Raw genomic sequence first — 14,977 nt, 5'->3', positions numbered from 1 at the left:
ATTGTAATCTCTCTGTATTTTCACAGAAAAAAAAAAGCCAGAACCGCTGTGGCTCAAGTGGTATAGTACCAGCCTTGAGTGAAAAAGCTAAGGAACAGTGCTCAGACCCTGAGTTCAAGCCCCATCATTCATATATACATATATTTTTTTATTTATTTTTGGCCAGTCTTGAGGCTTGAACTCAGCACCTGGGCACTGTCCCTGAGCTTCTTTTGCTCAAGGCTAGTGCTCTACCACAAGAGCCACAGTGTCACTTCCAGCCTTTTCTGTTTATGTGGTACTGAGGAATTGAACCCAGGGCTTCATGTATGTTAGGCAAGCACTCTACCACTAAGCCACATTCTCAACCCCATGATTTATTTATTTATTTATTTAGGTTGGGCTTGAACTCTGGGCCTGGGCGCTGTCCCTCAGCTCTTCAGCTCAAGGCAAGCTCTCTACTACTTAGGCTACAGCACCACTTCCGGTTTTCTGGTGGTTTATTGGAGATTGGAGTCTCACCGTTTTTCCTGCCCGGGCTAGCTTTGAACTGTGATCCTCAGATCTCAGCCTCCTCAGTAGCTAGGATTACAGGAGTAAGCCACCGACACCCAGCTTTTTTTTTTTTTTTTTTTTTAAAGACAGCTTTTTCTGGGTACCTACTGTGGCTCATGCCTATAATCCCAGCCACTCAGGAAGCTGAGAGCCAGAAGACCATAGTTCAAACCCAGCCTGTACAGAAAAGTCTGAGAAGCAATAACACCCTAAAAAACACAGTCCTTTCTAGACCATGTAAACTGACTTAGCTTGAGATACCCAGAGTAGCACTGGCCATAGAGATAGGGGTGGGGTTGTATGAAGCCTCAGCCCAGCCATGAATAGCACTTCAAGGTCATGACCTTGGCATTAGCCTAACTTTACTGCTAGACTCCAGGCTCACACCTTAGTTGAGTACCTGTCTCTAGTTAATTTTTTGTTGTTGTTGTTGTCAGTTTTGGGTTTTGAACTCTGGGCTTGAGAGTCTCATGGACCTTCGACCATGATCCTCATGTCACAGACTCCTGAATAGCTAAAATTACAGGTGTGAGCCATTGGCACCTGGCTCTAGTTAGATTTTAATAACATCATTTAATTTCATAGTACTTTGGGATTAATATTTTATTAATTTTTTATTTGTTATAGGGCTTGAACTCAGGGCCTGGGCACTCTCTAAGCCTCTTTTTTTTTTTTTTTCTCAAGGCTATTGCTCTATCACTTTGAGCCCACAGCTCCACTTCTGGTTTCTAGTAATTAATTGGAGATAAGAGTTTCACAAGCTGGGCTGGGAGGTGGCTCAGGGGTAGAGTGCTTGCCTTGCATGCAAGAGGCCCTGGGTTCCATTCCTCAGTGAAGGAAAAATGTAACCTAGGTAGAAAATAACCCAAAAAGGCCACGTGGACAGAAGTCAAGTAGAAGAAAAGATCGATTGCCAGCAGAGCTGACAAGGCCAAGTTCTCATGAGGAAATGGCACCATCTGGCTCCTTGGAGCCCCCTTTTATATTGGGGGCCGGAAGTGGGAGTGCCTCACTTCTGCACAGGTACTGCCATTGAGGGTGGAGATTAGGTCTGCAAGGTGGGCATTTCCTTACATTCCCCCCTTTTTGGTTTAATATGGGTGAAGGTCTTGTCTTCTGGAGCTACTTCCTGCTGAGAGGGGGGTTCTGTAGTCAATGAAGGGGAGAGGGGGTGCCAGGTACTACTGTACATGAAGTTGACCAAGGTCATGATGTTATGAAGACGTTACTTGTCCAGAGCAGGGTCCTCTGGTTCCTCGATGACTGGAGGAAGACCGGATACAACCTTTTTTATCCGTAGAGATAGGGGTCCAGTTGGCTCAGATGGATATGAGGGTCCATCAGGCATGTGACTTTTAACGTGGCAGATGTGTATCCAATGTGGACAGCCCTGAACCTGCACAGCTGCGGGAGTAGAGAGAGTTACTGAGTAGGGTCCCTCCCGCTTAGCAGAGAGCTTGGTGGAACTAGGTACCCCTGGCAGGTAATTTCTTGAAATGTGCACTAGGTCCCCAGTCTTGAGGGAAGGCTCGGAGAGCAGTGTGGAGGGCTTAGGTTCATATCGGTCCACAGACTTCCAGAGGAAAGTGCGCAGGTGCTGAAGGAGAGAGGACAGCGTTGGGGTGGGGGGAGTCTGAGGGGGGTCTGAGGTCTGAACTAGGGGCAGGCATACATAACTTCAAAAGGACTTAACGTTGGGTGTTGTTTTGTTTTTGGCAAGACCCTTAAGCGGAACAGAGCTAAAGGTAAAAGCTTTAGCCAATCAAATGTAGTTCAAGAGACAGCTTGGTCAGAGTTTGCTTAAGGGAGCCGTTGGCACGTTCCACCTTTCCTGAGGACTGGGGGTGATAGGGAATATGGGAAGACTAGGAGGTATTTAGAGACTTAGCCAGTAGCTGGGTCACAGAAGAGACAAATTCCAGTCCGTTGTCCGTCTGGATGGAAGCAGGCAGGCAGGCCAAAGTGGGGAATTATTTCCTGTAAGAGATGCTGAGACACAGAGGAGGCCTTCTTGGTGGTGGGAAATGCCTCTGTCCATCCTGTGAAGGTGTCCACCAGCACCAGCGAGTATCTGTACCTGGGGACAGTTGGCATATGGGTGAAATCAACTTGCTAATCTACTCCTGGGAGGTTACCTACAGCCTGATTTGTTGGGAAGGGAGGGGGCTGCACATTGGTATTTGGATTTGCCCTTTGGCATACTTCACAGGTTTGTGACAGCTGCGTGAGGAATTGTGTGTCAGCAGGGGTTCAGGGAAGGCTCTGTTTTAGGAACTCCTGTAAGGCCCCTATCTGGGGGGTGGAAAAGATGGTAGAGGTATTAAGGATGTCTTGCCTAGAGGGAGGAGCAGGATCCTCTATTATTGGCAGGGTTACTGCCCATTGTTTTGATGATATAGCAGCTCACTTGGCAGTTTCATAGGCCAGGTTGTTTCCCTTGGTTATTACTGAGCCATCTGACCTGTGGCTCCTGCAATGAACTATGCCAGTGGCTGAGGGAGGAAAGAGGCCTTTAAGAGGTCAGTAATATAAGACCCATTTATTACTGAGGTCCCCTTTGTTGTTAGTAGGCCTCGTTCCTTCCAAGTAGCTGCAGGAGAAAGGACAGTACGGAAAGCATATTTAGAGTCTGTGTACACCATCAGGGAATGTCCCGAGGCCAGGTGGAAGGCCCGTGTTAAGGCTACTAATTCAGCCTGTTGATTGGTACGGTGGAGGAGAGGCAGGAGGCGAGACTCCACAACACCAGAGATTGACACAACAGCATATCAAGCTACCTGTGAGCCTTCCCAAAGGAAGGAGCTACCATCAGTGAACCAGGTGAACTGTGAGCCCTTTCACTAATGTGGTCTGAGTGAGGTAGCAGGTCCTCCAGAGTCTCCACACAGGAGTGTGCTGGTGAGATCTCTGTACCTGGAATGGGTAATAGGGTAGAGGGAATTAATGGAGGGCAGGAGTAGAAAGTTAGCATGAGGTCCTCTACCAGCGACACCTGAAGGGAGATAATATGGGAGGAAGACATGGTTTGTAACCCCTTTTGGGTTAGTAACTCAGACTGGTGATGGTAGGAGACAATAGTAAGGTTTGCACCAAAGGTTAGTTTTTTCCACTCCTGTATCAGGACAGAAGAGGTGGCCAGAACGCAAAGGGAAGGAGCCCAGCCCCTCGTGGTGGGGTCTAGGCGTTCAACAAATAAGCCAATGAAGGTCTGATCTGTTGAACTAAAAATCCCAATGCAAAATCCTGGTTTTCAATTACATACGGAAAGAAGAGGCGTGAAAGATCTGGAAGCCTGAGAGCAGGGGCCTGTAATAAGGCCCCTTGGAGTCTCCTGAAGGAAGGAATAAGAGAGGAGGGGGATAAAAGGGGTTCTTCTGGTGGCCCTTTAGCTGCTTCATATAAAGGGCATGTTAGAAGGGAGTAGTTAGGAATCCAAGACCTGAGATAGCCGGCTAGACCTAAAGGAGAGAAGCTCCCACTTAGTGGAGGGGTAGGGTAGTTAGTAATCAGGTGTTTCCTGGGGATAGTGATGGCCTTGTGTGTGGGAGTAAGTTGAACATCCAGATAAGTCACGGGCTGTTGAAAGACCTGTATCTTATTGGGTGAGAGTGAAGGGTGCCATGTGCTCCCTCTCTGGGGAAAATGTGGCTCCTCTAATAAAGCTTGTAATCATCTTTCTCCTGTGCCTGCCTCTGCATGGTCCCCTGGCGTGGATGTGATGCTGGATCCTTTCACTCAGCACCACATAAGCAGAAAAAAACAGAAGTGGTGCTGTGGCTCAAGTGGTAGAGTGCTAGCCTTGAGCTGAAGAGCTGAGGGACAGCACCCAGGCCCAGAGTTCAAACCCTACAACTGACCAAAAAAAAAAAAAAATTCACAGACTTTCCTGCCTGGGCTGGCTTCAAACCACAATCCTCAGATCTCTGCCTCCTGAATAGCTGGGATTACAAGCATGAACTACCAGTTCCCAGCCTTACTATTTCTGATACAATTGGTTTTGTGTTTTTTAAAGTATGTAAAGGTATGTTTTGTTTTGTTTTGTTTTTGTCAGTCATGGGGCCTGAACTCTGGGCCTGGGCGCTGTCCCTCAGCAGTTCAGCTCAAGGCTAGCGCTCTACCACTTGAGCCACAGCACCACTTCTGGCTTTTTCTGCTTATGTGGTGCTAAGGAATCAAACCCATGGCCTCCTGCATGCAAGGCAAACACTCTGCCACTGAGCCACCTTCCCAGTCCTAAAGGTATGTTTTGTGATAGGAAAATAGAAAGTAAAAATGACACTTGGCTTTGGCCAAACTCTGAAGGCAGCATGGTACGGCTGAAAACCAGGAAGCACTGGCCAGTGCCACGTTTCCTCAGGCCAGCTCGGACATGGTTGAGCCTCTCCTTGGGCGTGGTGATATAGTTATGCCGTTTCTTCTGAAAGGTGGATGAGCACACCCGACTGCAGAGTGACCACTTACAAGCAGACCGTGTGTTTTTGCCTGCAGGTGTCAGTGGCTTTGGAAGCCTGGGGTCCAATTCCCAGCTTTGTCATTCGGCATCCAAATGACCTTGGGCAAGTCACACCCTTGTCTTTATTTTGGTTTTGTTTTGCTTTCCAGAGGACAATGAGTCTGAATCCTCTTAGGTATAAGTGAGTACAAATTCTCAACACAAAGTAGTTTAAACCAAAAGGAGTGCTTGTGGCATGAACAGCCTCCTGAATTGAGACATGCGGTTATGTCCCTGCTTCAGGCAGGGATGGATCCAGTGATTAAAAGATCTTTATTCAGCTCTGCTTTCTTCTGTTTCATTCTCTGTCAGAGCTTTCTCTCTACAGTGGAAAGATGGTCTCTAGAAGTCCCATCCTTACAGGCTATTAGTTCATCAAACCTAGCAGAAAACCTTCCATTGTACCAGGGATAGAGTTTCATTGGTCTAGTTTGGCTCATGTGCCAATCCTGAGCCAAGCATAGAAGTTAGAAGTCAAGCCTGAACCAATGGGCTTCTATAACTGACCAGGTTAGGGCATATGACAACACTTGGCTGGGCAGTATCAGGGCCAGCTAAACCACACTGAACTAAAGATTTTTTTTTTTGGTCCAGTCGTGGGGCCTGAACTCTGGGCCTGGGCGCTGTCCCTCAGCAATTCAGCTCAAGGCTAGTGCTCTACCACTTGAGCCACAGTGCCACTTCCGGCTTTTTTCTTTTTGCTTATGTGGTGCTGAGGAATCAAACCCAGGGCCTCAGGCATGCAAGGCAAGTGCTCTACCACTGAGCCACCTTCCCGGCCCTGAACTAAAGATTTTTGAGGATATGATCCCCACCAAAAATAAAAAAGCACCCCAATACAAGAAATGATTCCAGACAGTAAAAATCATAAACCTTCACCAAGGAGGATCAAATGGGAAAAGGTATATGAAGCCACTTTGAAAAATACTTCCTCAGACTTTTGACATATGATTAATTAATAGAAAAGAACACATGAACGCATGGCCTCAAAAGTGTTTGAATAACACACCGTTTAAAAAATAGCCAGCAAGCAGTTCAATTTGGTACTCTCCTCTCCCTCCCCTGCAAATTACAGGTGTTTGTCTTTGGGGACAGAAAAGGAGAAGGGGATGTAAGGAGGAGTAAGTAACCTTAAGCATTCCAGAACAAAGCAGATGTGTGTGTGTGTTGTGTTTGTGTGTGTGTGGTATGTGTGTGTGTTTGTGTGTGTGTGAGAGTTTCACACACTGTGGGGCCATGCCCACAGATTGAGTCTTTGGAAGCAGGTGGGAACTGGATCCAGGGAACCTGATGGTTCATAAACCCCAGGCTGTGCCAACTGTGGGGCCAGGTGGAAGAAAGAGAGAGGACTTGAAGTTGAACTGATCCATCGATAGCAATAGGTTCGGATGAGCACCAGTGGCTCATGCCTTTAATCCTAGCTACTCAGAAGGCTGAGAGCTAAGGATCACCGTTGGAAGCCAGCCTGAGCAGGAAAGTCTGTGACACTTTTATCTCCAATTAATCACTAAAAAGCCAGAAGTGTAGCTGTGGCTCAAGTGGTAGAGTGCTAACCTTGAGGACAAAAACTCAGGGACACCACCCAGGCCTCAGGACAGGTGTCCCCCCCACCCCCCACCTCCGCCAAAAAAAGTAAAAATGGTAAACTGAGCAATGGTAAATTGGGGATCATCCTATTAGACTGCAGACTGCCTAGATAATCATGAAATAGGGAGTTGGCTTCTGTACATGTGAAGCAGTATGCTTGATTCTACGCCACATTTTTCTTTTCCTTTTAGACAGGTACTCAACTTGTAACTCAGGCTGAATTTGAACTCTCAATCCTCCAACTGAGTCTCCCAAGTGCTGGAGTTACAAGCATTAGATACTGTGGCAGGCACAGGCCAGGATTTCTTTTCTTTTCTTTCCTTCCTTCTCTCTCTCTCTCTCTCCTTTCTCTCTCCCCTGTCTCTCCTCTCAGTGTCTCTCTGTGTCTGTGTCTGTGTCTGTCTGTCTGTCTCTCTCTCTCTCTCATCCTGGGGCTTACACTCAGGGCCTGGACACTGTCCCTGAGCCTCTCTCTGCCCAACAGGCCGGGATTTCTGGGGTCATTCTAATGGTCCTTTTCTTCCCCTGCCTCTTAAGAATGTCAAATGCTCCCCCTGCTGGACAACACCTCACGCTTGAGCTGAGCCCCAGAACCTGTTGTGTCAGACTTTTGCTCCGAGATCTGGGTAGAGTGAAATGTTTGATGTCCCTTTAAGGGGCGGTAACTGAGGTGGTAACTAGCTCCCCGTTGTCATGGAGGCAGCAGACTTCTGGCTGCCAGGCTAAAGACATGGCTTCTAAAGTTCACTTCCCAGGTAAGGGAGTACATTGAGCTATACTACTAAGGGCTACTTGAGTTAGAAAGGTCATGGGAGTATCTTCTTTTTCAAGGGAAGTGGGGGGGGCGCTAGACTAGAATTGGGGTACCCCTGCCCTTTTTTAGCCTTTCCTCTCTCTATAACCCCCAAAGTCAAGGACCAACAGCCCCCAAGCCAGGAGCTTACACCACTCCCAGAGGCCAATGCAGAAGCCATCAACTTCCTCAGTTCCCTCAGTGAGTCGGGGCTAGTGGAGGGGAGTGGGTGCAGGTCTGGGAGGCAGGAAGGGACAAGGCCTGATGGTCAGGGAGAGGAGGCTGGGTCAGCAGGGAGACAGTGGAGTGGGGGGCTGGTGCTGAGGTTCAGAGGACCAGGACTGGAGCAAGGCTTCTCTGCCCCTCTGCCCCTCCCACCTGCGCCCCCCTCCCCTCCCAGGTATGGAAGAGCTACAAATGCTGTTTTTCTCTGAGACTCTGGCTATCATTTCGGACACCGGGGAGCCCCAGGGAGAGCTGACCATACAGGTGGAGAGAGGGAAGTACAAAGACGAACTGGGCATCATGTCTCACTGTGTGTTCGTGCACGCCTTTAGCAGAGGCTTCTTGGATAAAACACTCAGCGGAAACGCGCTCCTGGGTACAGTTCCTGCCACCCAGTCCCCAGTCCCCATCCCTATCCTCTTCCCTGACTTGCCCTGGGACCAGAGTGTAGCACAGGGAAGGGGGACAGGGAGATCTTTCTCACGCACAGACAAAAACAAGAACATAGCCCGGTGCTGGTGCCGGTGGTTCATGCCTGTAATCCTCTACTCAGGAGGCTGAGATCTGAGAATCACGGTTCATAAGCCAGCCCAGGCAGGAAAGTCTGTGAGACATTTATCTCCAATAAACAAACCACTAGAAAACCAGAAGTGGTGCTGTGGCTCAAGCGGTAGAGTGCTAGCCTTGAGCTGAAGAGCATAGGGACAGCGCCCAGGCCCAGAGTTCAAGCCCCATGACTGATGGAAAAAAAAAAAAAGGAACAAGAAAGTAGTTTTTCCTGAGGCTACATCACATCAAGCTTCTAGCCTGGCCATCCCTGCCCTGACATTTGTGTCAGATCAGGCCTCCTGCAACCTCAGCCTTTGCCTCCCTGAATCCCAGGCTATGTCTCCAGGACATTGGAGCTCATGGAACAACACAGTCAAGAGTTCATCAAGGTACCTCCTAGGGGCCGGGGAGCCTCACCCCTTAACCTGGGTGAGAGAACAGAGACCCTGCAAAGAAGGGTGGGGCCCTCTGAGTAGAATATCACCCATAACACCAACTGCACACATCTGACCCATGTGGGATGCTGTGGTGAACTATCCACAGTGTACAGGTATGCACCTCATAGGGCCTTCTGCCTAGGAGCCCGTGACTCCCCAGGTCATGCAGGCTGGCCTTTCCCTTTGGCCTGTTACCCCTCCTCCTTCAACTCCTTTGTGACCCTCACCTCAAGCCGCAACCACTTCTCTAGCTTCAGATTTGGGACTCTGACCTGTTTACCCATTGAGAATGGCTCGTGCCTTACAACCTTCCCCCACAGGCCACTGACAAAAGTTTGGGGCTGTTTTGCTTTGATTTCTAGTGTCTGTACTGTGGCTTGAACTGAGGGCTTCACATCTCGCTTGGCTTTTTCACTCAAGGCTAGTGCTCTACCACTTGACTTTTTGCTATTTCATTAGAGTGTCGTGGACTTTTCTGCCCAAGTTGGCTTCAAACCACAATCCCCAGATCTCAGCTTCCTGAGTAGCTAGAATGATAGGTGTGAGCCACCGGTCCTGGCTGCATTCCCAAGCGTTTTTGTTTGTTGCCAGTTCTGGGGCTTGAACTCAGGGCCTGGGCACTGCTCCTGAGCTGCTTTTACGCAAGGCTAGCACTCAAAAACTTGAGCCATAATGCCACTTCCAGCTTATTCTGTGTACGTAGTACTGAGGAATCAAACCCAGGGCTTCATGCATGCTAGGCAGGCACTCTACCACTAAGCCAAACCTGTGTTCTGAGAAAACAAGCTTTTTTCCATTGGCTGTTGTTTTGTTTGTTTTTAATCAAAACCTTCACCCTTCATAGTTTTTTTTTTCTTCCAGTTTTAAAGAAGAATTGGCAGGTAAACTCTAGGGGCACAAGGACTAAATGGTGTCCCTTCTTGTCCCCTGCATATTCTGGTCCTTAGTTCCTCATTTTGCCCATGGAACAGAAGACGAGTTTACTGAAACAGGATGACCAGATTGTCATAAGGAGAAGTATCAAGGAGGGCGAGGTAAGGATATAGGCTAGGGAACCGCCATCCACATCCACCTCAGAACTCTGGGCAGAGACCAACAAGTTCCTGTGGAGCCAGGAGCCCCAGAGGCCCTTGGGCCCCATAGCCCCCTTGCCCACCCTACTGGCCCTTTCCTAGTTCCAGGACCCTGACTCAGATCTGTTTGGGCAGGAAGTGAAGACTGGCACAAGTTCTTTCCCTTGGAAAGCAATGAAGGGCTTCATCTCTGAGGCTGCCAACATGGTGCTGCTGAGGGTGATGGCCTGGCGGCATATGGTGCCCAACAATGCCCGTTTCCTGGCCTTGGACAGTGATGGCAAACTCTGCTACTGTACCTATGTAAGACTCACTCTGCAGGGGGGGGGGGGGTGGCAGGCCAGAAGTTGGAGTGCGTGGGGAGGGGGAGGAGGGGTCTTGGCTTAGGGTAAACTAAAGTGGATCTGAATGGTGCAGAGTTGAAAGAGAAGATTGCTGTGGACTGGAAGGGGAAGTGGGGATGAGGAAGAATCAGGATGGGGTCACAGAGACACCCTAGGGTAGGAGAAAGCAAGAGGTGATGGTATCAGAGAGATTAAGTATGGGGAAGGTAAATTGGTGGGAAAGATCACAAGATAAGGAACAGTCAAGGAAAACCATGCTTTTGGCACAATGTCAGCCTGTTGAAAATCTGATGGAGAGCTGCTTGTCACAACCCTGGCTCAGGGCCTGGTACAGTGCTAGGCAGGTGCTCTACCACGGAGGGTCCTCCCCTCCCGCCCCCCCCCCCCCCCGCCAGCCCCTGAATATTGTTTTATTGTTAGTTCTGAAAAGTGTTCCTTTTTGTCTTTTGTTTCTGCTACATTTTCATAACATTCCAAGGACTTCCTGCATGATGCATGTGTTTTTAACACTGTGCCCTTCAACGTTCAATATTTGAAGTGAAACATATAAGCATGAGGAATAATTTGTGGGTTTTTGTTGTTGTTGGTGGTGGTGGTCATGGGCTTGAACTCTGGGCCTGGGCACTGTCCCTCAGCTTTTCAGCTCAAGGGTAGAGCTCTACCACTTTAGCCACAGTGCCACTTCTAGTTTTTTGGTGGTTTATTGGAGATAAGTCTCATGGAGGGCTGGGAAGGTGCTCAGTGGTAGAGTGCTTGCCTTGAATGCATGAGGCCCTGGGTTTGATTCCTCAGCACCACATAAGCAGAAAAAGCCGGAAGTGGCACTGTGGCTCAAGTGGTAGAGTGCTCGCCTTGAGCTGAAGAGCTGAAAAGCTGAAGAGCTGAGGGACAGTGCCCAGGCCCAGAGTTCAGGCAGGCCCCATGACAAAAAAAAAAGGTCTCACAAAGTTTCCTGCCCGGGCTGGTTTTGAACCGTGATTCTCAGATCTCAGCCTCCTTAGTAGCTAGGATTACAGGTGTGAGCCACAGGTGCTGGGCATATTTGTGTTTATCGGAGCAAACTTGTAGATTACATTCCAGTCTTAAGCATCACAAATACAATAAACAGCCAGCTTTTATTTTCTTTTAGATACCTGTTGAGTGTTAGCTCTGCACGGTGGCCTCCCAGTTTTTGAACTCCAGCACTTCAGCTTGTTGGGCTGGCTTGGTACCACTTGAACTATGCTTCCAGCATGGCTTTTTGCTGACTTTTGAAAATAGTCTTTTTTTTTCTTTTGTAGTGTGTGTATGTGTGTGTGTGTGTGCTGGTAGTGGGGCTAGAACTCAAGGCCTCATGTTCTTAGTTTTTTCACTCAAGGCTGGTACTCTACCATTTGAGCTACACCTCCACTTCTGGTTTTTTTGCTGGTTAATTGGAAGTAACAGTCTCAACTTTGTCTGCCTCAGGTGGCTTAGAACTGGGATCCTCAGATCTCAGCCTCCCGAGTAGCTATGATTACAGACATGAGTCACTGTCAGGCACTCAGCAGGGTTGAAATTTTCATTGTTAACAGGATAATCTCCCATCAGTGGCCCAGGCCTGTGTGTGAGAGAGACCACTACAAATCTAAATCTACTCTCACCCCTCCTACCCTCATCTCCTGCAGCTGGTTCCGACAGTGAACCTCCTCCCTCTCCCCCGGCTGCCTCTCTGCGCTTATCCTCTGAGCTGCACTGGAACCTGCCAACCAGAACACTTGGGGAAAGTTAACTTACTTTGATGGAAAGATGATAACTTCCTCAGTGCATTTATTTCATCTTCCTGAACACATGATTTAACTAGCTCTGTCCACACACCCCCTAAAAAAGAAAAATACCTGGGGATGTGGCTCAAGGGGTAAAGCATTTTTCTCTTGAAACATTTGGTAATAGGAATGCCTTTGTGGGGGTTGGCAGTGGGGAGCTGGAGCTAACTCCTCTGAGGGGGGAAGCTCAAACTTAACTTGGGGGAACAAATCTTATGGCACTGGAGGGACTGGAGAGCCCAAGATTACTCATGGTAGGTGAGGGATGAAGGTGGGAGGAGGCGCGGCCAGGGTGAGGTGGAGGAGCCCCTGGTGGAGACACCTCACCATCTTCTCTCCACTTGGGCCACCGCAGGAGTCCCTGGGCGTCCAGACCTTCCAGGTGGGCCGCCAGCAGGCCGAAGTGCTCATCGTGGAGCAGACAGTACACTCGACAGAGGGCATCCCCATGGCCTGCCAGTTCTACCTGCTCCCTGACGGGTGAGCCCCTGTGGTGGTGGGCATCATATGTAAAAATGGGTGCTCCATGTGGGAGGGGCATGGAGTGGGATGGGGCAAGAGCTGGCACTGGAATGTGAGTGTCACCTCTTTTTATACTCACATCATTTGGCAACTAGAGACATTTGTTGCTGGGGTTTTTGTTTTGGTTTGGTTTTTTTCGGGGGTTCATTTCCTCCTCCTCCTCTTTCTCTTCCTCGTCCTCCTCTTTGTCCTTCTCCTTTTTTTTGTCCACCATGGGGCTTGATCTCTGGGCCTGGGCGCTGTCCCTCAGCTCTTCAGCTCAAGGCTAGCGCTCTACCACTTGAGGCACAGCACCACTTTTGGCTTTTCTGTTTATGTGGTGCTGAGGAATGGAACCCAGGGCCTCATGCATGTGAGGCAAGCACTCTACCACTGAGACACCTTCCCAGCCTATTTTTTTTTTGTAGGTCATATGGCTGGAACTCAGGGCCTGAGAACTGTCCCTGTGCTCTTTTGCTCCAGTCTTGCTCTCTACCACTTTGAGCCATGGCACCATTTCCAGGTTTCTGGTAGTTAGAGATAGGAGTCTCATGGACGTTCTTGCTTTGGCTGGCTTTGGACTGCAATCCTCACATTTCAGTCTCCTGACTAGCTAGGATTACAGGCATGAGCCTCCAGCTTCTGTTTTCCTATGTGTTTTTTTTTGTTGTTGTTGTTTGTTTGTTTTAAGCAAAGTTCTTCCTACATGGCCTAGAGTATCTTCAGACTCATGATCCTCCTGCTTCTGTCTTCCCCATTACAGGCATTTGGGTTTTTTGGTCTGGTGGGTTTGGTTTGGTTTGGTTTAAAGCACACACCTGATACTTACTAAGCTCTGTGCCATCATCTGAAACACAACCCAGGATCTCCAAAGACAGAGGCTGAAGTTCACAGGGGTTTCCTGCATGACTATTTAAAGGGGGCACTGTGGTATCTTGGCTCAGCTGCCATAACAAAACACCTCAGGCTGGGTAGCTTAAACGAAACATGTGTTCCCTAGCCATTGTGGCAGCTGGAACTCTAAGCAAGGTCAAGGTGCCAGTGGGGTTGGTGTGTGGTGAGGCCTGTCTCACTGGTTTGTAGATGGCCTCTCCTGGCCGTGTCCTTCCTTCTGAGTCTTTGACCTCTCTTTGGTCTCTTGCTGTTCTTTTTTTTTTTTTTTGCTAGTCCTGCCTGGAGCTTGAACTCAGAGCCTGGCCACTGTCCCTGAGCTTCTTTTGCTCAAGGCTAGCACTCAACCACTTGAGCTACAGCACCATTTCCGGCTTTTTCTGTTTATGAGGTACTGAGCAATCGTTCTGTTTATGAGGTACTGAGCAATCGTTCTGTTTAAGAGGTACTGAGCAATCGAACCACTCTATGACCTTAAGTAATCCCCTAGAGGCCCTACCTCCAAAAATGGCCTCCCACCGGAGGTTTGTGGCCCAGTTGGCCGTGCTGGTTCCATTCAGCGCCCGGCAGGTGGTAGCCAGGGCAGGCGGTCCCCTCACTCTCCTCCCTTCTGTGTCGCAGGCATCTGGCTAAGAGAGTCCAGGTGGGCTCCCCGGGGTGTTGCATCATCTCCAAGATGCCCGTCTTGCGGGAGAAGGGTGAGCAGGGCCCAGGCCTGCGGACAGCTGGCTGCAAAGGGAAGGGAAGGGAGACGAGGCCGGGGCCGGGGCATCCCGAGGAAGGTTCTGGGCCCTGGTGAGCAGCCTTGTTCCCCACACCCGCCTCCAGATGAGGATGAGCCGCAGCCGCAGCAGTTTGAGAAGAAGCCCCTGGTGTGGGAGGAGGACCTGGAGCTCTTCTCCAGGTTCCTGGAGCGGAAGGTGAAGGCGGCTGCGGGCGGCCAGGGGGCGTCCTCGGAGGGGGTCGGGGGGCGCCCGCGATCCCGGGCCGGGGCTCAGGGTCACCCCCAGCCCCGGCCCCTCCCGCCCCGCCCAGGAGGAGCTCCGACTCAGCCACACCAGGTATCTGCGCCAGCACCCCGAGGCCGAAGCGCTCATCTCGGATTTCCTGCTCTTCCTGCTGCTGCGCCAACCCCAAGACGTGGTCACCTTCGCGGCCCAGCACTTCGGCCCCTTCGCCGTGAACCGCCCGCCGTCCCCCAGCCTGCGCTCCTCCCACCGGCCCAGCCCTTTCCGATCGCTGGACGACTTGTGGGACTCCAGGCTCGCTAGGCAGTCCGGGCAGAGAGCTGGGACCTAGGGCTGGGCCGTCTGGGAGATGGGACCCGGGCGAGGCACTGAGCTCGCAACCCCCCTGCGGCTTCTGTGTGAATAAACGGCCCCCCCCCTCTGCTGTGCCTGAAGGGACTGCCCCAGGCTAGGGCCTACGGCCCAAAATAGATGAAAAGATAATATTGACCGTGTTTATACCACGAGTTTCTGCCCTTTTTTTCTGTCAGTCGTGGGGCTTGAACTCTGGGCCTAGGTGCTGTCCCTGAGCTCTTCAGATCAAGGCCAGTGCTCTACCGCTTGCACCACAGAGCCACATCCAGTTTTCTGGTGGTTTATTGGAGGTAAGAGTCTCACAAACTTTCCTGCCCAGGCTGGCTTTGAACTGTGAGCCTCAGATCTCAACCTCCTGAGTAGCTAGGATTACATGCGTGAGCCACTGGCACCCAGCTTCAGCCTTTTGTTGTTGTTGTTGTTGGGTGTGGGGCCTGAACTGTTG

The 14,977-nt window shown here is 50.1% G+C and overlaps 1 protein-coding gene across 1 annotated transcript; it reads left to right on the top strand.

The window, feature by feature from the left end:
- The first annotated feature begins 7,306 nt into the window (after positions 1 to 7,306).
- On the top strand, positions 7,307 to 14,656 carry LOC122107439 (ciliogenesis associated TTC17 interacting protein). The gene is made up of 10 exons (XM_042679157.1): positions 7,307 to 7,368; positions 7,524 to 7,607; positions 7,807 to 8,007; positions 8,514 to 8,569; positions 9,565 to 9,651; positions 9,826 to 9,993; positions 12,174 to 12,298; positions 13,832 to 13,908; positions 14,039 to 14,130; positions 14,246 to 14,656. The coding sequence occupies exons 1-10, from the start codon at positions 7,344 to 7,346 to the stop codon at positions 14,507 to 14,509; spliced, it is 1,179 nt and encodes a 392-aa protein (XP_042535091.1). The 5' UTR covers positions 7,307 to 7,343; the 3' UTR covers positions 14,510 to 14,656.
- The last annotated feature ends 321 nt before the right edge of the window (positions 14,657 to 14,977 follow it).

This window comes from Dipodomys spectabilis, unplaced genomic scaffold (assembly GCF_019054845.1).
Source record: "Dipodomys spectabilis isolate Male_0828 unplaced genomic scaffold, ASM1905484v1 ptg000051l, whole genome shotgun sequence".
Classification (NCBI taxonomy): domain Eukaryota; kingdom Metazoa; phylum Chordata; class Mammalia; order Rodentia; family Heteromyidae; genus Dipodomys; species Dipodomys spectabilis.
This window is presented reverse-complemented; position numbering and strand designations above follow the sequence as displayed.

Bases quoted from the DNA above. Each gene is read 5' to 3' on its own strand.
- LOC122107439 (XM_042679157.1), top strand. From the start codon at position 7,344: ATGGCTTCTAAAGTTCACTTCCCAG. The intron at 7,608-7,806 runs GTGAGTCGGGGC...CTCCCCTCCCAG, and splicing joins CAACTTCCTCAGTTCCCTCA to GTATGGAAGAGCTACAAATG. The intron at 13,909-14,038 runs GTGAGCAGGGCC...ACCCGCCTCCAG, and splicing joins GCCCGTCTTGCGGGAGAAGG to ATGAGGATGAGCCGCAGCCG.